Genomic DNA, 22,386 nt, shown 5'->3' on the forward strand with positions numbered 1-22,386 from the left:
AATGGATAAAAAATAAAAACTTAAGTGTGAAGACTGACAACCCTGGCTCACCCATGTCTTGTTATTTCGTCCCTGTATGGTCTGATGGATGCTTACACTTTTGTATGTTCTGCCGTTCATGAAGCTCTTGATTCACTAAGTTACCTTATGCTGGAAATGGTTTTTCTGTATTCATGACAAACTTCTGTTTTATTATAAACAACATTTTATTTTAACTCTACAGATTCAATATTACAACCATGTTTCTCTCTATAATGAATGACCGGGACATATGTTTTACAATGTAACATCTTAGTGCTTACTAAAAATGTCATGTCTGTATACATATTAGAATATACTTTTTAATCAAAAATATGTTTTGCTGGGAGGTGTAGAGGCCTTTAGACACACTGACATTTGGATACTTAACTTATGTGATATCATCCAAATTGCAGAAATACCTCAGAAATATGGAGTACTGTGCAGCATTCTTCAACATTTAAGTGGTGAAAAAACTATTGTGATATTTTTTTTAAAAAATGAATGTACATTAAGCATTTGAAAAAAAAGTGCCAAAGCATTATTAATATACATACTCCAAAATTCCAACTTAGTATAATGTAATTCGAAAAAAAAAATTAACAATAAATGTATGAAATTATATTTTGATTTTTAAGAAACAATCCAATTCATTCCATTGTTTATCAAAACAGCAATTAAGTCATTTATTTGAAAATTGTCTTATTCTTAATTTCATTCCTGAATTTTGATGCATTGTTACTTTATCACTTTACTGATTCGAACCTGCCGAATCAACAATACATGAATATATAGAAAAAAAACAAACATTAAAAAAAACATATATGCAGGTGATACACGAGTGAATTAATATGAAATGGACAAATTCCTAATGATCATGTGGAAATGAGATATTATGAATTGTCATGAAAATATTCTTTTAGCATGTCTGGACAAGCATTTTGATGTTGTTATTTAAAGGTTAACACTGGATTCCGATATGTGTATCTACAGCATCCAATGATTGCCAGAACCCGAGTACTCCTTGATTTATTCTGTACCTTAATCTGTTCAAGATAAACACTACACGTCTCTGACAATGTGTTCACACAGAATGAACATGATCATAGCATCATGGAAGCTGGCTAAAAGGCCATTCCTTCATGTCTACTGAACACTGATTAAACTAGAATGTACTTTCTATTGTCTTCAGAATCTAAGAGGTCATCAATTTTGTTCTGGACACTAAGCAAACCTGAAATATTTCAATAAAAGTCTAAAAGCTCTCGAGTTTCTGTAAAAATCAAACACTTTTTATCACATTCAAAACATCTCTTTATAGACAAAGTGACATCTGCTGGTCAAACAATACTTCCATGTCTACTGACAAAAAATGGCTGAAGACTGTACTCAACAGATCAAAGGGTTTGTTTCTTTATGTCAAAGTTTACAAGTATCTTTATCGGTAAATTTAATTTCCAGTTTTTCTGTGTTGGGATTCAAGAAATAATGCTTTGTCTGATTTGTTTCAATCCAGACCTCCATGATTTCAATTCAGACCTCCATGAATCCAATCCAGACCTCAGTGAATCCAATCCAGACCTCCATGAATCCAATCCAGAATTCAGGAAGATTCAGATCAACATCCTTCATACTCAACATATTCGTTGAAATAGAACTACCTCCCAGTACAGGTATTTTCAGAGATATCGGAGGACATTTTTACCACATATGATATAACAGGTAAATCAAAACAAGTGGATTTACAATAACTTCCAAACCAGTAACAGCAGTGCTCAACAGTTTACACACATTAGCAGAAATTATCCACACAATCTTTATCCATTTACGCTGTTCAACTGACATGTGCACATGCAATTAGTTTTACTAATGGAAAACAACACAACAAACTTTCATTCTGTAAATCTGTCATTACCTATTCCACTTACTGACTCCTTTAATCCTGCATCAGTCATTGTCTAAATCTCAAAAATAATCTACACAGTCTTAAATCCATTAATGACATAACATTTAATATTGACAGGTTTATTCGAGTGACTCATGCCTTCAGAGACAACATAAAATGTAAAAGCAAGAGGCCACATAAATCTTTAATAGCACTACCTTTTATAGTGCTTTCACCATATCTGAATAATTCATTTCTCCAGTAATAAGCTTTAAATTTTCCAATCATGCGTCCTCTACTGACAATATAAAATGAAGCATGTTGGCAAACATTATTAAAAAATTAATGGTTTCAACTTTGAATAAAAATCTAGATTTAGTCATCAGAAAGCTCTAAAAGATTATCTAACCTTGACATATATCTTAACCGTGATTGTTTAGGATAGAAAATTGTCCAAATAAAGACCACTGTTAGTCTATTACTTTTAGTTATACTATGCAATATTTTAAACTCCAAGTTAATTTGACAATATTCAATAAATATCATAATGGAAAATGATGTCTTGTATAAATCTAAGCTTGTAAATAGGATGAACAAAAATTTTTAATTCATTGATAAGAAATACATTTTTGCAGAATTCTAGCCTTAACATTCATTCCATTCAGAAAACATAATTTTTCACATTTGTACTGACCAATATCAAACTCTTCTTTGTTCTGAACAACATTTAATTAGCATCATGACATGAACAAATGTTGAAGAAACACACCAGAGCATACATCAATGTCAATCATACACAATATCTCCCTCTCTCTGTATTCTCTCAAAAAGTTATAAATAAAATTTGAAAAAAATAATCTAAATCTATGTTCTATAGCTCTTGCTTCTGTTGTCGTAGTTTGTATGCAGCTGGATCATATTTTGGCATGAGTTCCTCTACTGTACGTATGAAGTCTGATTTCTCTGCACATCCTTTACATGCATCACTGCGGTCCCAGTCACTGAGAATTTCCTTCAGCTGCTTCACGCGTAGCTTCTTCAGGTCTATCTCGGCAAGGTTCATCTTCTTTTCTGTAATTAAGTTTACAAAAATTTTAAAATGAAGAAAAAATGTGGCAGTGTATGTAACACACTTCTCTTAAACAAAACAACTGGGTTTGATTTCATTTCATTTCACAAAGATTCCATTAAAAAACAAAAAAATAGGTATTAGGAATAGACTAAAGTCTATATCAGACCTAAGGTGGAAAAATGGATACATAGTTATTATATTACATAATGATATATCATACATTCACTAAAACATGAACAACTGACATCTATGGGTACCACATATAATGAGTTACCTCCCCTATATCTTGTGCATGAAAAACTACTTCAAATATATCTGGTATGTTTGATCATCTAATTATTGGAATGACAGAAAACAAATAATCCAGACAAATTAGACAAAGTGTGGTCTCTCTGTCTGAATGCATGATTTCACTGTTTTCTTTCAGGCGGAGTACTACAAAATGTTGAAATAGTGGTTGACCACCAATGCTAACGCTGAACATCACTAAAAATTTCAAATTTCAATTGGCAAAAAAGTCTTGAAACTTACTTATTTTTATTTCACAAATCTGGGAATCTTTCTTATTCAATGTTTCACAAATCTTTTCTGCTGGTTTATTAAATGACAAAGGTCTTGTGATTTCATTAAGCATGCCTGTAGCTGATGTCTCCAGCCCTCCGATATAATAACACTGAAAATAAACAATTTATTATGTCAATGAATCTTTATGAATATTTTGATATATTAAAGCTGTTTCAAATCTATGTGTTGGATTTTTCTTTGCTTTATTTCTATATTTAAAAATGGGTAATTTCACTAAAGGTATTAGGGCCCACCTTTAGAGGCTATACATGTAAATCTATCAATTTGCAAAGCTGTGATTTTTTTAGGTTCAAACTGCTCGTTATTGATAGTCAAACAGTGCTTATACTCATATTTTATAAGAGGTCATGGAATTTGTTTTGAAAAGCAGAGTTTTTGTGTTGGAAACCTGTAATTATTACAGGGAAAAACACAAATACTTACTAAAAATGATCATATACTTCAGGGTTATTTTTTTGTTGTCTAATAATTAAATACATTTTTAAGTTAATAGTACACTGTGGAAGTTTTTCACCTTTTGACTTCATTGTATATTTTTGAGTTGCACTGAAAACTAGGTCATGTATGAATATTTCAATTTAATATGTTTATGAAATATGTTTAATCATGCATACTTACAATTCTTTCATATTCTTTGGTTGTGGTTTTTTTACAAAAGGCTAATAATTCTGTCTTGATCTTGTCCTTATCTTTGCGTGTATTGTCTGATACAGTTTCATCGAATGCCTTCACAAAGTTCACACATGCTGTAAATGTAAAATAATTACAAATTCAGACGACAGTAGAGTATCGATCTTTAAGAATGACTGAAATCTCAAATAATATTTTACCATAATTAATACTAACAGATGGATTATAATTCTTTAATGTACATGTGCATTTTGCTGCTGGACCACACATGCACACGACAATAGAAAGACCTGCCATGCTCCATCAGCTGAGTGAAAATGACCAATGGATCAGGTTGAAAATTTAAATGCTGATGGTGAATGAGAGACATTTTATGACAAACATGATGTGCATGTATATATTGCTACACAAAGTTTTGTCAATTCTTTTCTCATTTTAGTGAGGCTACCAATGCCATTCGGAGGATCTTGAATGGAAATCTGGGAATCTCAATATTTGTATTGTGTATGGCTGATAATGGAATTTCCACTTGATTTGTTAAATGTACTGTCTCATATAATACAAGTGCCAATGCTAAAATTCTCGACTATAAAACATCATTAAAAGACTTTAAATTTCTATCAGGATTTATTAGGGATGGTAAATTAGTAATGGACACAGGCTTTAAACTCTATTCATATTATATGTATCAAGCAAAATATTACAAGGCAGTTTGCACATAGTATTTCATCATGTAATAGTTGATATACTCAACATCATGAATGTATGATATCAAAATTACACAAAGTGTTTGTATACGGTACAGCCACTACAGGGTCTTAATTCTTCCAATGTTTCAAACTCCATCTAAATGGATTTCAAATTTCTTAATTTCAATTTCACGTTCAAATGATTTTATGTAATACATGTGTATTTCTGGGCTAACTTGAGTGTTTCTGTGATTTAGTGAAGTTACCAGAAGTGGAAGTGCAATCACGTCAATCATTTCAAGTATGTGATTTTGAGATAGTATCTTTGGATATTTCTAGATAAAATATTTGCCTTTCATCAGTCAGTTTTTAAATAAATGTTATAGTATTAAGATATATCCAGTCATTTATGTATTTACTTGCAGGCAGTTTATCAGCTAATGAAAATCATTCTTAAGGGGTCCGAAACTGATACACCAAGTATATAATGTTCACATGTACAAAGTAAGATACTTGAAAGCCCTTATAACTTGTGTATTTTGCAACACCATTTCAATTTCATACATGACCTGGTCAATAGTTCCGTTCTACCAACAGATTCATTCAAAAAATGATTGTTTCTTTTACAAATGAATAGCTAATATACCTTCACAATCTTCTGGTCTGTACTTCGCATTGACGATGACAACACACCACGCGACAACTGTCAGACACACCAACTTCTTCTCCATCGTTCCAATACTTAGAAAAGTGGTTCTGTTGTTGTGAAATTTCTGTTGAATTCTTGATTGTTCAGTATGAAACGACAACAAGTTTCGGTTAAAACGTCTTACGTATGTAAACTTGTTTTTACTATTTTCATACAAAAGACATGTCAAAATGAAACGTGTACGTGAACGACTGTGATGATACCGGTAAGTTACGTGTCCTACAGGAAGCACATGTACATCTGTCGTTCTGTGATTGGTGGAGTAAGTACTTCCGGGTTTTCACGGGTCATATTAGGGGTCATTGATGCGATCTCAAGAGAAACGAGATTTAAAACATGGCAGCCTTCGGTGTACACTTCGGGAATTCTTCAGCATGTTTAGCTGTGTTTAAGGTTAATTATTTTTAACGTTTAATCTGCACTACTATAGTTGAATTCTTATACATCCAACTTTACGAATGATTGGAAGTAACAGTGGTGTAAAAAGTGACATTTTCCCGATCAGCACGTGCACGTGCGAAGGGTTGATGGGTGCATTCGAATTGCACCTATGGAATGTTAGTATAACCTGGCATTGTTAGAACCAGGAAAGTTGCCTACATTCCTTTCTAAGTCTTCAGCAACGAAGACACCACTATTTAGAACCCAGGTTCAGATATCCCCTTGTCAACCTTTCCCCTACTGGAAACAAGGGTCGACCGTGGGCAACATATATAACACGTGTAATTATGCGATCCCTAGCGGAATTATTCTTTTTTTTTCTACATGAACTGCTATTTTACCATAATGCAGCTGGTTCGATACTCAAGGGCCTGTTCCCATTATCACGAGTTTCGTGCAAGACATCAACTGACTGACAAACTCCTAACAAAGGGTTTCAGAAAATACAGGTTAATGAAAATAAAGGGGAAGTTTTATGGACGTCATATATATTCCATTTTTTTGTCCTATATGAAACTGGATGTGTTTAATGATAATTAGTTAAATTTGCCTGTTTGTTTTATTTTTGTATATATGCCTTATTCTAATTTTCAATTTTTGTATATATGCCTTATTCTAATTTGAAAATGTGACATTATTTACTTGGATAGTCCAAGTTATACATGCAGAGTGTCATTGAAACAGAAGATGCTTACTTTTCCAGGACATTATGTATAGTCTTATTCTCCGGGTCCTCTTTCAAGAGTCTGTATTAATCATTCTTTTTGGTATATTCTTGTTTTTTGGGGTTTTCTTGATACATTGTATAACAGAAAATAATTGATTGTAACTTTGGTATTAATTGTTTCTGATGAAATATTGCAGGATGGGAAGACTGATGTGGTGGCCAATGATTTGGGAGACCGAACAACGCCAGCAATGGTGGCTTATACTGAATTAGAACAGGTAAAAACAATGTTGGCGTATATTGAGTTAGAACTGGTGAGGATCATGGTGGCTTAAACTCACTTACAACAAGTAAGGGTTCAGGTGGCTTACACTGAATGAGGACAGACAAGGACCATGGTTGCTTAAACTTAAGTTAAATTAGGTATGAACCATTGTGGTTTAGATTGAATTAAGACAGGTGGGTTACTCTGCAGAATTGGAGCAAGGAAGGGTTCAGGTAGCTTATAGTACACTGATTGACTGATTAAGAACAGGTATCATGGTTTACACTGAATTAAAACAGGTTGTGATCAGGGTTATGATAGCTTATTTAGAATTAAAACAGGTAATAGAACAGTCTTTATTAAACACTGAATTAAGAATGAAAATGCTAAAATTTCCAAACAGTTTTGTTGTTAGTACGTGTGTTTGAAACCTGTCCCTGACACCCTAAAGAACATCTAATTTGTATAAATGTGATTTTTTATTACTTAAATAAAAACATTATATCCACATTCAACCTTATATTTCAGGCAGTAGGCATGGCTGCCAAACAAGCATATATCAGAAATGCTCAGAATACAGTTCCCTGTGTGAAAAAGGTCCTTGGCCGTGCTATGGATGATCCAGAAGTACAGGCATACAAAGATTGTTATGCAGTGAAGGTAAAGGGGAATAACTGTGTTTTATATTGTATACTGTTTCTACAGTGGAAATAAATTAATATTTTGACAACATCATAAACATTTAACAAGGAAGAAAATAGAGGATAGGTTCAAAATTTAAAGATTCCAGGTTGTTAAATCTTCTCAACAGAATGGGAGATTTTGTTTGCCCACATTGTATCAGAATTAATTTCATGAAATATGTTTTAGAAAAAAATTACAAATCAGTTATAAGGATACAATGGATTGTGTTTGTTTACTTATTTGAACCTATTTGTACTAAATTGTATTGAAGAATGGATAAAGAATGCATGATTTTTTCACTTCTGTCTTCATTTGTGAAAGACAAAAATATCAACACCAACTCAAGATTCCTCAACAGTGAGTCAAGCAGGGAGCAGAAGGTATGAGTTTCTCTAACTAAAAACTATGTATCAAAGGACATTTTATTCATGTACAGTTTTTAAAAATCCAGCAAAGCAATTACATTAATGTATGGTTTTCTTTGTTTCTTAATTTGTAGGTTGTACCTCATAAAGGTGAGCCTCATTTTCAAGTGGAATTCAAAGAAAAGACAACACTGGTTAGTCCAGGAACTGTGGCTGAAGCAGTGTTCAAAACTATGATGGGTAAGAGATCATTGACTAGATCTAATATTTGTGCCAGCACTTCTCATTTAACATATAGAAAGATATTTGTAGTCATCACTGTATTCATCCGTCCATAAACGATCATTGTTATGATGATTTCTTGAGAAGTGCTGTATGCACATTTCTCAAATTTCATATGTAGATTCCCTTTGGACCCTAGTTGTGCCTTCTTCATTTTGGGACTAATCAGAAACACAGAATAGCCAACAGGTGATTATCTTGGATTTGACTGTTTAACATTATTATAAAAATTCAGAAGAATTTTCAAAAATTTCCTGTAAGTAAGGGCAAAAACAGGAAAGAAGAGAAAAGAAAGGAAAGATCCTCCATCTCTTAAAGAATAAATAAAGATCAAATGATGGTGGGACTCCCTTTGGGATCTCTTGTTTCAGTTTATAGTTGCTGAAGTCCAGTTAAATGTCTAAACTTCTTACATCAAGAGAAAATTATAACCCCGCAAGAAAATTTGGAGGAGGGGTGGTATATTGGAAGAACCCTGTCTGACTGTCAAGCAGTATTTCTCAATCTAGACATACTACATCCTTATCGCTTTTCGTAAAATTTTGACAACATTTGTTAAGAGTTACACCCTTAAATGTAGATATTCTGTATGGAAGATTTTGTCAATTGTGTCTGATAAAGTACTGAAGCAATATTTCTCAAACTTAGCATCCTGCATCCCTATGATATGATGTGCCCTTTCATTTAAACATGATCAGATGCTACAGCTGATTATAGCCTAGGATTTGACACATCAGGTGTTTCCATGGAAACACTTTGGAGGCTTCTGATTGGTTGAAGTTAAGATGTTATCTAATTAAGTTGAAAATTGGTATAAAAGGTTTAGGGGAATGACAAATACAAGGATAACATTTTTGAAAAAAAAGTTTGGTTGCCATGGTGACCAAATTAAGACCTCTTGGTGGAATCTCATTGGGACAACCCCTCTGAAACTATTGTTGATTGGGGAGGGAGTATATTGTATTATTGAAGGTGCTATGGGAGTACTTTGAACCTCCTACTTCAGATAATCAGTGTATTTGTTTTAATCACACAAACCATTTACTGATTGATTCAGTATGAGGACAAATTTACATCTCTTGTTTGCTAATTAAGAAAGTTTTATTAGTTCTGCTATAAAATTCAACATGACAGAAAAGCTGCTATAAAATTCAACATGACAGAAAAGCTGCTATAAAATTCAACATGACAGAAAAGAATATCTCTGACAAATGAAAATATCTTTCATTAAATGTTCACCAGTGAAATATAAAGAATTAGATAGTGTTATTTTTCACAATAATGGAAGACAACAAGTTTGTGTCAATTTTTACACATAATAGTACAATAGTAGAGGGGCATTCATATTCACCCCAGTTTATATATACATCCGAAACATTAAGTTAATTTTATTTTGAAAATCTTTTAAGTCACAAAACATGACATGCACATTACCTAGACAATTTTTGTTTTTTTGTCTGTTTCTCTGGAACTGTGATTACCCAGTTTTGTTACTTCACATGTTCATTTATCTTGCACAGTACTTACCTGCCATTATTTGTAGGTCAGTGTGACCTATATTTTTTACTTTGTTTGGTTAAACAATTACTTTGGTTAGACTTAACATGAGTATTAGATTCAATTTAAAACTTTTATTTTTTTCATCAGGTATTGCCAAAAGTCATGGGGATGGAGACATACACGACTCTGTGTTAACAGTGCCTACTAATTTTACAGAGGAACAAATAACAGCCATTAGGTGATTAATTTAGCACAGCAATAAACAGCCTGTTATTTTGAGGGAATATTTGTAGGTACCATAGAAATCAAAGTGGAGGGGAGTGTAAGATTAAAAATATTCAAAGCTATCAGAGGGTGAAGACACTTACCTTTGGTAATGTTGTTAATTCTTTCTTTAAAATAATCACCTTTAACTGCCATCAAATATTACTCTCATTGGCTGTCTTCACACTTTAATATAAAAACAGATTTTAAAAGGATCCATTTTTAAAATTGTATTCAAAGTCTGATTGGTGAAGTTATGTTTGTTAGTGATGCTGCAGCTTCAGGAGGGTTCAATATTCTACGAGTGATTAAAGAGCCACTGGCAGCACTCATGGCATATGATATCGGACAGATGGAAAACAAAACAGAGAGGTAATATAAATGTTTAGAAAATTTTAATAATTAAGTACAAAGACATTACTGATGATCGTTAAAAATATTTTTTCTGTCTCTAACAAGAATGCAAGCTTAACTTGGTTCTAAAACTGATATACAGGAAATATTTCCTTGTAAATTGGTCATAATGTAACCAAAGTTTGCTGGAATTATACTCCTTACAAAAGTCTTTATAAACTAAGGTACTTATTAATGTACAATTTTGACATATGTCCATTGGCTTGATCTTATGTATTTGTGTCTGTCAGTATACATGTTGATCATTTACCAATTAGTGTTCAAATTATGCCACACATCTGTCTTACAATGTAACACCAGTACAATCAAATACCATTTCATTTCTTTATGCTTGTCTGCCTATACCCTACCAATAACTGCCCTGTAAAAATTTAATATCAAAAGGGTACAAGAAGGCCAGGAAAATTGATGATAATGAGATAATATCTGTTTACAGTTGTACATTGGTATTCCGCCTCGGTGGAGAGTCGAGCAGTGTCTGTGTAGTCAAGTCGTATAATGGTCTGTACCGCATCATGGGTTCTGTCAACAGTACCCAGTTGTCAGGGTCAAAGTTTACTAAAGCCCTGGCAGACCACTTAGCAGCAGAATTTTACAGGTAACCTACTCTTATAGGTCATTGATTGTTCCTTGGCTCTGGATGTTACCAGGTACATAAAGATTTCATGTGTTACAATTTCACATCTTTAAGATATGATTTGGGAATTTGATGTTACTTTCTCAGTTCAGTTTTAAGTACTTTTCCTGATATTTTGATGGTTCTTACATATGATACTTTCTCCGTAAATCATATTGAATTGTTATCTTTTTATGGCACTTAAAAATCTGGAACAGTCTTATCATACACAAATAATTATTTTGCTATCTGTACAGATTAAATCATCTTACTCCAACTTTACAGTATTTCTATTCTGATATCATTTGATAATGTCAGATTTTACAATTTCATTTGTAATCTTGCTCAACCTTTATTGTTTGTTTGAGTGGTTTTATGTCTGTTTCACTTCTGAGTGATTTAGTTTTTCAAGAGACCTGGCATATTTAATCTTATATGAGAAATGTGGAATTAGAATGAAGAATTACTGATGCAGACATGTTTAAAAGTGTTCTTTGCAGTACTGTTTTCACTTACTTTAAAAGTTTTTTTCTGCCAAGAGTGCTAATGGGTGCGATATTTTATTAAATTATATCAATTTAAATTCAAATAATTTTTCTCTTTAAGGTACCTATATGTTATTACTTTGTTTTAATTTTCATAACGATAACAATAGACAGTGCTTTGCTGTAGGGCGTTGTACTTTTTGATATTTCAGACAGTACAAACTTGACGTGAAGGAGAGTCGGCGGTCATTGAGTAAACTCAGTGTGGCAGCTGAGAGGTGTAAACACACATTGTCTACCCTTGGCAATGCTTCCTGTGCTGTTGATTCTCTGTTTGAGGGTGTAGACTTCCACAACAGTGTATCCAGGTAATCCTCGCTAAAGATGATGTAGTATTCTGCTCAGAAATGTGCCCAATTTCACTTTTAATTATTTCCAGAGAAAATCAATGGACCCTTCTCACCAATATGGATTCTACCTGATGATTAATAGTAATAGAATCACTACCCACGTAGAGTTGAGATGGGATGATCTCAACCCAATGGGAAAGATTCTCAAGCTGTCAAACAGGAGGCTTGATGAGTGATTGCCATCTTAAGAATCTTTCCATGATGGTTAGATCTCCATATGTTATGTTGCATTGTCAGTGCTAGACATTGTTGTCAGGACAATGTGACATCATTGAATTGTTACTGTGTTGTCCTGACAGGGAAATCTTCCCTATCTCCCTTTAGGATATGGCAATTAAATCTCACCTAGTTAAAACATAGATACCTCTATCCTGGGTTAGAGAATATTTTATGTACTTTAATGTAAGGGCGACCTCTATAGATATATCTCTGTAAAATTTTCAATACAGTAAATGATATCTTTAATAATATTGGTTAATTAACAACACAGATAAATTGAGTGGAATTATTAGGTCAGTATTATAAATTTAGAACTTTCTTGACAATATCTGTTCATGTTGAATCCACAGATTTACATTAAAGATAACTGTTTTAAGAAAAATAATAGTAACATGTGTATCCATACCATGGATACCTCTAGAAAGCCATGCATGCTTGTTAAACAGTACAAGATGACCAGACCAAAGCCAGTCACTGACTGTCCACTTGTAGTCAGCTGATCTGGATACAACCATGCTACATCAAATTGGTGGTTTAAGGTCTTCCTGGCCAAGTTTTGCCACAGGAGAAGTATGTCCATCAAACAAATGCAAGCACTCGAGTAAAGATGTATATGTTTGTGAAGGTCAACTACAACAACAATTTATCAGTATCATAATGTTTATTTTACAACAACAATTTATCAGTATCATAGAGATTGTTTATTTTACAACTACAACAACAATTTATCAGTATCATAAAGATTGTTTATTTTACAACTACAGCAGCAATTTTTCAGTATCATAAAGACTGTTTATTTTAGGATAGGTGTTTTCATTTCCGCTACTAAACAGAAACACACCTGTGTAATTGATGAACTTATTTTCATGCAGCACTTAATTTTTTACTGCATATTCAGGGATGATGTGATTTTATTGTTCCTTAAGTAAAGACATTTCCACTAACCTTCAAACATTTCCACTTCCCTTCCCTACAGACACTAGTAATTATAATGTTGTTTTCCACTCTGTCAGTCCATCCATGTATCTGTGAAAATTTGTCAGCACTCTAGCAGCTTCATTCCTTTAGGGATTCTTGTCAAAATATCTTTTACAAGTTTTAGTTTTAGGGTTTTTGAATCAAGGTCAAGGCCAATAACTAGAAATTAGAAAATCATTGTCAGTGCTCTAGTGGCTTTATTCCTTGAAGAATTTTGGAATTTCTCAAAAATGAAATTTCCATACAGTAAAACACATCTTGAATTTTTGCAGGTTTAAAATTTATTGTTAAAGCAAATAAAAGCATTGCACCTGTCTGTTCGAAGTTTTAATGTTCTGATATATTTTTTACATTGCCAGAAGTCATATTCAGCTAATTTTCATAAATTCATGAGTGAAGCATGTATATAACAGGAGGGACCAGTGACCATTCCTATATGGTCAACTGTTTTAGAAATACATGCTATATGAACAAGGCGTTCATAGGTTTCTCTTGGTTAAATGTGGCCATGGAGAGATAATCACACCTGACAAGAATGAAATCCAGCTCAAACTATAAACAGGTGCCTGTTTTCAGTAATGTAGGTAACATTGGCATTTCCCATAATTGAATTACAGATGTGCTATCTGTAACTGAAACAAGTTCAAAGCTAGTAACATGTATGACATAAATCTCAGAGGTTTATTGTGAATAGTGGAAGAAGTAATGAAAGTCCTGTCCGGGAAGGTAGCTTATAACTGTAGCACAACAATGAAACCTCAATGGACCAGCATTGTTGAGATATAAGATTTTACACATTAACCAAATTAGTGTTTGCCAAAAGGAGTGAATGAGACACATAGAGTATGTTACATGATTTTCAATGTAACAAAATTTATTATACAAATTGAGTGATATGACATGACATGAGCCTTTAAGCAGGTGACATATGAAACTATCTAATGAGTTAAGTAAATTCCATGTTACACCGATGTGCACAAGTGTAAGATACTATTTATCATTCAGCCTCTTTTTCTGAAAAAGAAGCAAAAGCTCTCAAATTGATTTACCTTTAAGACTATTTTTGGATGCAGATGTAACATTTTTCTCTACCTTTAAATAGCGATACAAGAAATCATGTGGAGGCGACATATAGTCAAGAGACAGCAAAACAGTTATAGAAATAATAGGTACTACAACACTCTATAAAGGGACATATAGTCTAAAAACAGCTTATTACTTATTGTGTTGCCTGCAGAGCTGGCGGACACTTAGGGATCACTTTGTCCGTCATCACACGTCGACGGTGGCGTCTGCGGTGTCCATAAGAAAGTTTTCCTGACTTTTTTCGGTTATGCTTTAAGTTTTCAAAATTAAATTGAGTATATGGCTTCTTGTTGGAAGGGTACAGATTAAGTTAGATTCCTGGCTGTCTGTAACACTTCTTGGCAGAGTAATGCCTGTTTGAACTTAGAAAATTCTCTGGGAATATTTTTTTCCTGACTTTTGCAGGTTATTCTTTGAGTTATTGAAATGAAATTTGGTATATGGCTTCTTGTTGGAAGGGTACAGATTAGTTTTGACATCCAGTTAGATTTCTGGGTGACCGTGACACTTTATTTTGCGACACATATTCTTTGAGTTATTGAAATGAAATTTGGTATATGGCTTCTTGTTGGAAGGGTACAGATTAGTTTTGACATCCAGTTAGATTTCTGGGTGACCGTGACACTTTATGCATGCGACACATACAGTTCCGAAAAATTTGCTCCCAATTTGCTACTCAATACTAAATCATAATAGTAATAGTGACTATTTCTGTAGATTGTTCCTTCTAAACAAAATTTTAGGATGCATCAACTTACTCTAATTAAATAAAAATTTGATCATTAACTCTTATGTATACCATATAGAGTTAATATGGTGATAGCTATGTGGTATTTAGCTCTGATTGTATTTGTGAGTGATGCATGTATATAACAGGAGGGACCAGTGACCATTCCTATATGGTCAACTGTTTTAGAAATACATGCTATAGGAACAAGGTGTTCATAGGTTTCTCTTGGTTAAATGTGGCCATGGAGAGATAATCACACCTGACAAGAATGAAATCCAGCTCAAACTATAAACAGGTACCTGTTTTCAATAATGGATGTAATATTGGCATTTCCCATAATTGAATTACAGATGTGCTATCTGTAACTGAAACAAGTTCAAAGCTAGTAACATGTATGACATAAATCTCAGAGGTTTATTGTGAATAGTGGAAGAAGTAATGAAAGTCCTGTCCGGGAAGGTAGCTTATAACTGTAGCACAACAATGAAACTTCAATGGACCAGCATTGTTGAGATATAAGATTTTACACATTAACCAAATTAGTGTTTGCCAAAAGGAGTGAATGAGACACATAGAGTATGTTACATGATTTTCAATGTAACAAAATTTATTATACAAATTGAGTGATATGACATGACATGAGCCTTTAAGCAGGTGACATATGAAACTATCTAATGAGTTAAGTAAATTCCATGTTACACCGATGTGCACAAGTGTAAGATACTATTTATCATTCAGCCTCTTTTTCTGAAAAAGAAGCAAAAGCTCTCAAATTGATTTACCTTTAAGACTATTTTTGGATGCAGATGTTACATTTTTCTCTACCTTTAAATAGCGATACAAGAAATCATGTGGAGGCGACATATAGTCAAGAGACAGCAAAACAGTTATAGAAATAATAGGTACTACAACACTCTATAAAGGGACATATAGTCTAAAAACAGCTTATTACTTATTGTGTTGCCTGCAGAGCTGGCGGACACTTAGGGATCACTTTGTCCATCGTCACACGTCGACGGTGGCGTCGGCGGTGTCCATAAGAAAGTTTTCCTGATTTTTTTCGGTTATGCTTTAAGTTTTCAAAATGAAATTGAGTATATGGCTTCTTGTTGGAAGGGTACAGATTAGTTTTGACATCCAGTTAGATTTCTGGGTGACTGACATTTTATGCATGCGACACATACAGTTCCGAAAAACTCGTGTAGAAATAGTAGGTAGTACAACACTCCCAATTTGCTACTCAATACTAAATCATAATAGTAATAGTGACTATTTCTGTAGATTGTTCCTTCTAAACAAAATTTTAGGATGCATCAGTTTACACTAATTAAATAAAAATTTGATTATGACCTCTAACGTGTACCATAATGAGTTAATATGGTGATAGCTATGTGGTATTTAGCTCTGATTGTATTTGTGAGTGATGCATGTATATAACAGGAGGGACCAGTGACCGTTCCTATATGGTCAACTGTTTTAGAAATACATGCTATAGGAACAAGGTGTTCATAGGTTTCTCTTGGTTAAATGTGGCCATGGAGAGATAATCACACCTGACAAGAATGAAATCCAGCTTAAACTTTAAACAGAAATAAGTTTTCTATTAAAGATATATGTTACTTTGTCATTGCCCAAGATTATTTTAGAGTTGTCTCCCTTCGAAATTGCAAGTATGTATGAAGTTGATAATTTTGATAAAATAGATAGTACTTAGGAATTACCTAAAGGGATACAAACTATATCACAAAGGACGGCAACATACCACACAACCTTATCTTCCTACGGAACCAGGTGAGACCCCTGATGCAACAGTGTAAAAGTCTTATTTATGTATGTGAATTGTTATAATGAACTATCCTCTCTGTATTTAGGGTGCGGTTAGAAAACCAGTTGGACCCCTGATGCAACAGTGTAAAAGTGAATTGTTATGAAATGAACTATCTTCTATGTATTTAGGGCACGGTCAGAGAACCACGTTGGGCCCCAGATACAACTGTTTACAAGTCTTATTTATGTATGTGAATTGTTATATTATGAACTATCCTCTTTGTATTTAGGGCGAGGTTAGAGAACCAGGTTGGACCCCTGATGCATCAGTGTACAAGTCTTATAGATGCAGCTTGTAGTGATGCTGAAATAACAACAGACCAAATAGACAAGGCAAGCCTACACAGAACAATACATCCTTATAAGTTAATAAACATGTATATTTTCTTTGTGTGAAATTTGATTCAAACTAATAAAAATCATTTATTTGCTTTATAATCATTTATATTTTTATCAAGTCTTAAAAATCATATTTGTTGGAGATAAAGAGTTATTTCCCTTTTATCAAAGGTTACTCCTGTTTGTGGTGAAAAGCTATATTTTGTTCTTTCTTTTAATTTTCTTAACAGGTGATTGTTTGTGGTGGTGGAGCAAAAATGCCTTTGGTTCAGAAAACAATTAAGGACTATATCAAAACTGCAGAGATTTTAAGCTCCATTCCTCCAGATGAAGTTATAGCGATTGGCTCAGCCAAACAGGTAGGATACTTCTACCAATAATGGCTATCTAGATCAGTATAGGATAGAACTAGAGGCTTGAAGAAGCTGATTCTCCCTTTGTCTGTTTTAGGTTTAGCCAGTTACATTGCCCCCTGAATGTCAGGTAGATAGAATTACTGGGTTGAAGAAGAGTCAGATACTTTTATACATTTATCCTGTTTCACCAACTCTTATAGAGAAACAAATAATGTCACATAGACCATAGTTTCAGTACAGAGTACCTATCTAAACCATACCACTTCACACATATGTAGTCTTGCATTTATAAATAACTACAGATTGAGATTTTGTATAGGATACTATGATCTTTTAATGTATAGCTATGTGTTTGATTTACAATTAACAACACCTGAAATGTTTTTTAAACTTTGAAATAAGTCATAGAGGATGCTTGTTTTTTTTTTTTGGATAGTGAGGATAAACACTGTAGTACTGTATACTGAAAATTTTCCAAAATTTTTGTCATTTTTGCTCAATAAGAACAGGGCTATTTTTAACATGTACTGAAAGATTAACTACTCCTGACCGGAAAAAATTCATATCTGATTTTAGTAAACTTTAAACTGTTCGGAAAAAAGTTTCCTGTTGGTATCACATGTAGTACTGATATGTTTGTAGGCTGGTATTCTCACAGGATGTGATGCAACAGAAAGTAAAGAAAATGCAGAGGATAATGAAATAGAATGCTTGTCAAAGACTGTGTGTCTAAGGGTAAGTTAGGAATGTTTTTTAAACATTGTGCTATCTGCATTGTAAAAGTAAAACGATCTATAGTATGTATTGTTTGATATATTGCAGCATTCACATACAACCATTATGTAACGGTTCCTTTATCTATTACTTATTTCAATAAAAATATCAGATACATCAATTTAAAAAAAAAAACTTGCATGTTCTCTGCAGTGATGATATATATATATATATATATATATATATATTTTGATATCACTTTTAATGTACCAGCTGTGCAGTGATGAATCATGATGTACAAAGTATAAATATTGATGTTGGATTGCATGTACAAGTGTATCTATGAAAACAGTGTTTTCTAATTAGTGCAGATCAGGAAACAGTGAATTAAGAGGTTGCTTTGTTATGCATTTACTACATAGATTGTGCTGTTTACCTATGTACTCAATTAATTGTATTTCTATGTATAGTCTTGCAGCAATGGTGAGACCAGACTGGAATTGGTGTTCCCATCCCTGACCCCACTCCCATCCCGTAAACATGAGACTGTGATGTTGGGCGATCATCAAACATCTTTACAAATGGATCTGTGCGAATGTGATGACCTTCAGCAACCAGACACTGCAGCAGACCTTGCCAAGGTTAGTAAGCACGAAAGTTCAGTGGTAATTTGTCATGATGTCTTGTCTGGATTCTTGAACATAGAACAATGTAAGAATTTGTATTAAAATCATGATTCAAACATAATATCTTTAGCCAGGACATTAAAAATACGAATTTATAAAGCAAAATGGCTTCCAGACTATTGACATTACAATTTGAAATTTTGGGCAGCATTTTGTCCCTGAAACTGTACAAAAATAAACAATATTTTTCCCTTCACAGCTTGTGATGAGAGACTTACCAGAAGCAGCTAAAGTGTTAGTTACCTTCCATCTAAGAAGGTGAGAAACATTAAGTTTAGCAATTATAGAAATAATCATTGGTTATGTTTTGTTAATAGAGAAAATCAAAACCCTTTCCAAATTTGTTTTGATTGAATCCATACATGTTTCATTCTTTGATTACAGTATTAATCAAGTTTTTTTTCTGTAGTAAAAATTGATATTTTCAATAAGAGTAAAAGGAGATTTTGTCTGGGAAAAAGAGCTTTAAACGTATACAACAAGAAAATCCTTAAATTCAAACTTAAAGACTATGAGTAAGCCATTTGATGCTATCTATACGCCAAACACTTACAATGAAATATTTTGATTTGGCTACACAAAAAATACCACCGCTCCTTCAGTAGATTTAGATTTTCTTCAGACCAATTTGTACATTATAGGGAAGGCTCCCTCCATGTGACATGTCGGGAGGAGACATCAAACAAAACCGAGTCTGTCGTTGTTGAGGTATGCAGCTGATGACTGAAGGCCTTAGGATAATAGTGATTAGTACATATTACCATGCATCAGGACCTCATCAGTGAAACAGTCAGAAGGACTTGGCTGATGTTCACAGTACAACAGTTTTATCTGTATGTATAAGATAAACCTTGGATGCCATGCCCTGTTCACTAGTCTGAAAGTTTTACTACTTATTTTGACTGCTTCTGTCAATTCAGGTGTAGTTTACCATCAGTTTTGTGTGATCAGAGGAATGAACAGTTACCAAATATGACTAATTTCCATGACAGCCAACTCATGTGAAGCTCACAAAAAAGGCAGTTATCAAGTCAAAAACATTTGAGTATTTGACTAGAAGATGTAACATGAGAAGGACTGAGAAAGAAGTGGAATTTGTACATCAATATATAATGCTCCATATGATGGCAGGCTTGTAAGGGGCCCACATTGGAGATGAGGGTAGCCTATAGTAATCAGGTTGTCTATCTGTCTGTCTGTCTGTCTGTCCGATTTTGTTTACTTGACACTGTCTTAAGTGATCTTATGTTTTGCCTGTTGTCTGTCTGTCAACTTTCTGTCGGTATCATGTCAATTGTGCCATTTGAATGACGTCTTCTCAATAAGCAAGAAATCCTGAGAAATTTTACAAAAATAAATTACCATGACATATATTCAAGGTCACAGGTGTCAAATTTGTTAACACTTGAAAAGTCTTATTGTTAAGCTAAGGGTTTAGAAGTATATTTAGCAGATTGGATGACTCCTGAATCATTTTTCGAAAAGAAATAGCTTTGACTTAAACTCAGGGTCACAGGGGTTAAAATGTTTACATGAATTCTTTTCACTTATCAAAAGACCCATAAACATGATATTTGGCTGATGGGTTCCGAGGATGAATCTTACAAAGTGTGTGAAAAAAAATTACCTTGAGCCATGTCACAGGGGTCTTTGACACAGTATCTCAGACTTTACCCAATGCCAATTCAAATGAAGTGGAATTGATTTTCTTATCTTGAGGAAAAAGGTCCAGGTCACTGTTACTATAAATAGAAAGTCAATTTGAATTTTTACACTTGGACCTTCTCTATGGCTTCTTCACAGGAATTGTTAACTCTCATTTGTTTTTCATTTTCACTGGCCATAGCTGAAGGTCATTATCATTATAAATAGATATAGAAAGTAAATCACATCTGTATGTTACTTGTTAATAATTTCTTATGATATAATGAAGCCTAATTGACTGGTTCTATGACATCAGGTCAAAGGTCAAGGTTAAATCTGAATTATGGTACTCACAGATATTTTGTTATGACATAGTGAAGCTTTCTTTACTGAAATCAAAGGATATGTTGACAGATCACAGGTCAAAGGCCAAGATTAACGTTGAAATATTTTATTGGTCTATATTTTGTTATGACATTTTGAAGCATGATGAGTTGAAATCAAATGAGAAGTCACCAGATTACAGGTCAAGGTCACCAGGTCAAAGTTTGAGGTCACATTTGAAATATTTATTCATATTTCACAAGCAAACTATTTCATTTATAAAGCAATACACAAAATTTCTACATAAACATGACACTAAGGTTAAGATTTTGACAGGATGCGGGGCCTTTTATGACTTGTGTCAGTACACCAGTTTTCGTAAAGGTGCTAAGATGTAAATGCAGATGACTAGCTGAGAGTAACACTACTTATAGTCAGTGAATAAAATTTTTGACATTTTGAAACATTCTGATAATAAAGTTTTTCTTTTTTACACCTCATTTCCTCTTGAAAATGATCAATAGTGGACAGTGATTTCCTGTATTTAATGTAAAATATTGTGATAATGATCTGAGTGTCTGCTGATTGTGCCACTCATGTAAGTTGTATATGTCTCTCTATGATTACATACATTATGCACAATTATGCAGTATTTGCTGAAAACAAATTCCAAATAAAATATTATTGTCTTATCTGTCTCATATTTCTTACTTTGCTATTGGTTACCATTGTTATGTTTGGTCTGCCTGGAATCTTATTGCAGAGCTTATCAATACAGGCCACAAAAACTTTAGATTTTACTATTAGACATATTGGTTATATCTTGTCATTAAGTAAAAGAACACAAGGTCTTATCATCTTCATTTAAATTACTATTGGTATCAAAGACTATGCTAAACAAATGTCAAGACATTTGAATGTTAAGCTGTTAGATGGAAATTACAATTGGTATCAAACATAATATGGAAAGAACTGTAAAGACTTTGCATAGAAATCATTGTAAAGAAAGCCAGGTGTGAAGTCGTTATACCTATACTTACACTTATCAAACTTTACACAGAAATAATTGTAAAGTAAGCCACGTGTCAAGTCGGTATACCTACACTTACACTTATCAAACTTTACACATAAATGATTGTAAAGAAAGCCACGTGACAAGTCGTTATACCTTTACCCACACTTATCAAGCTTTACACAAATTATTGTAGAGAAAGCCACGTGACAAGTCGTTATACCTATACTTATACTTAACACAGAAATAATTGTAAAGTAAGCCACGTGACAAGTCGTTATACCTATACTTACACTTATCAAACTTTACACAAATCGTTGTAAAGAAAGCCACGTGACAAGTCGCTATACCTATACTTACACTTATCAAACTTTACACAGAAAAAATGTAAAGAAAGCCACGTGTCCTATCATTAGACCTAAAATTACACTTGTCAAATTTTACACAGAAATAATTGTTTAAAAAAAGCTACGTGTCAGGTAATGAGATC

General features: G+C 33.3%; 2 protein-coding genes across 2 annotated transcripts; one reads left to right on the plus strand and one right to left on the minus strand.

Annotated features, from left to right (window-relative positions):
• Positions 1-221: 221 nt before the first annotated feature.
• On the minus strand, positions 222-5,760 carry LOC132550336 (mesencephalic astrocyte-derived neurotrophic factor homolog). The gene is made up of 4 exons (XM_060214385.1): positions 5,526-5,760; positions 4,179-4,306; positions 3,507-3,648; positions 222-2,974 (listed from the first exon to the last, which is right to left on the minus strand). The coding sequence occupies exons 1-4, from the start codon at positions 5,608-5,610 to the stop codon at positions 2,775-2,777; spliced, it is 555 nt and encodes a 184-aa protein (XP_060070368.1). The 5' UTR covers positions 5,611-5,760; the 3' UTR covers positions 222-2,774.
• Positions 5,761-5,922: 162 nt separating this feature from the next.
• Positions 5,923-21,576, plus strand: LOC132550423 (heat shock 70 kDa protein 14-like). The gene is made up of 14 exons (XM_060214490.1): positions 5,923-5,981; positions 6,894-6,974; positions 7,490-7,621; positions 8,145-8,250; positions 9,940-10,030; positions 10,324-10,428; positions 10,907-11,068; positions 11,784-11,939; positions 17,052-17,154; positions 17,391-17,519; positions 18,159-18,251; positions 18,701-18,871; positions 19,116-19,174; positions 19,558-21,576. The coding sequence occupies exons 1-14, from the start codon at positions 5,925-5,927 to the stop codon at positions 19,634-19,636; spliced, it is 1,524 nt and encodes a 507-aa protein (XP_060070473.1). The 5' UTR covers positions 5,923-5,924; the 3' UTR covers positions 19,637-21,576.
• The last annotated feature ends 810 nt before the right edge of the window (positions 21,577-22,386 follow it).

Source organism: Ylistrum balloti, unplaced genomic scaffold (assembly GCF_031769215.1).
Source record: "Ylistrum balloti isolate Yb309-2 unplaced genomic scaffold, AGI_CSIRO_Ybal_v1 Utg369624, whole genome shotgun sequence".
Taxonomy (NCBI): domain Eukaryota; kingdom Metazoa; phylum Mollusca; class Bivalvia; order Pectinida; family Pectinidae; genus Ylistrum; species Ylistrum balloti.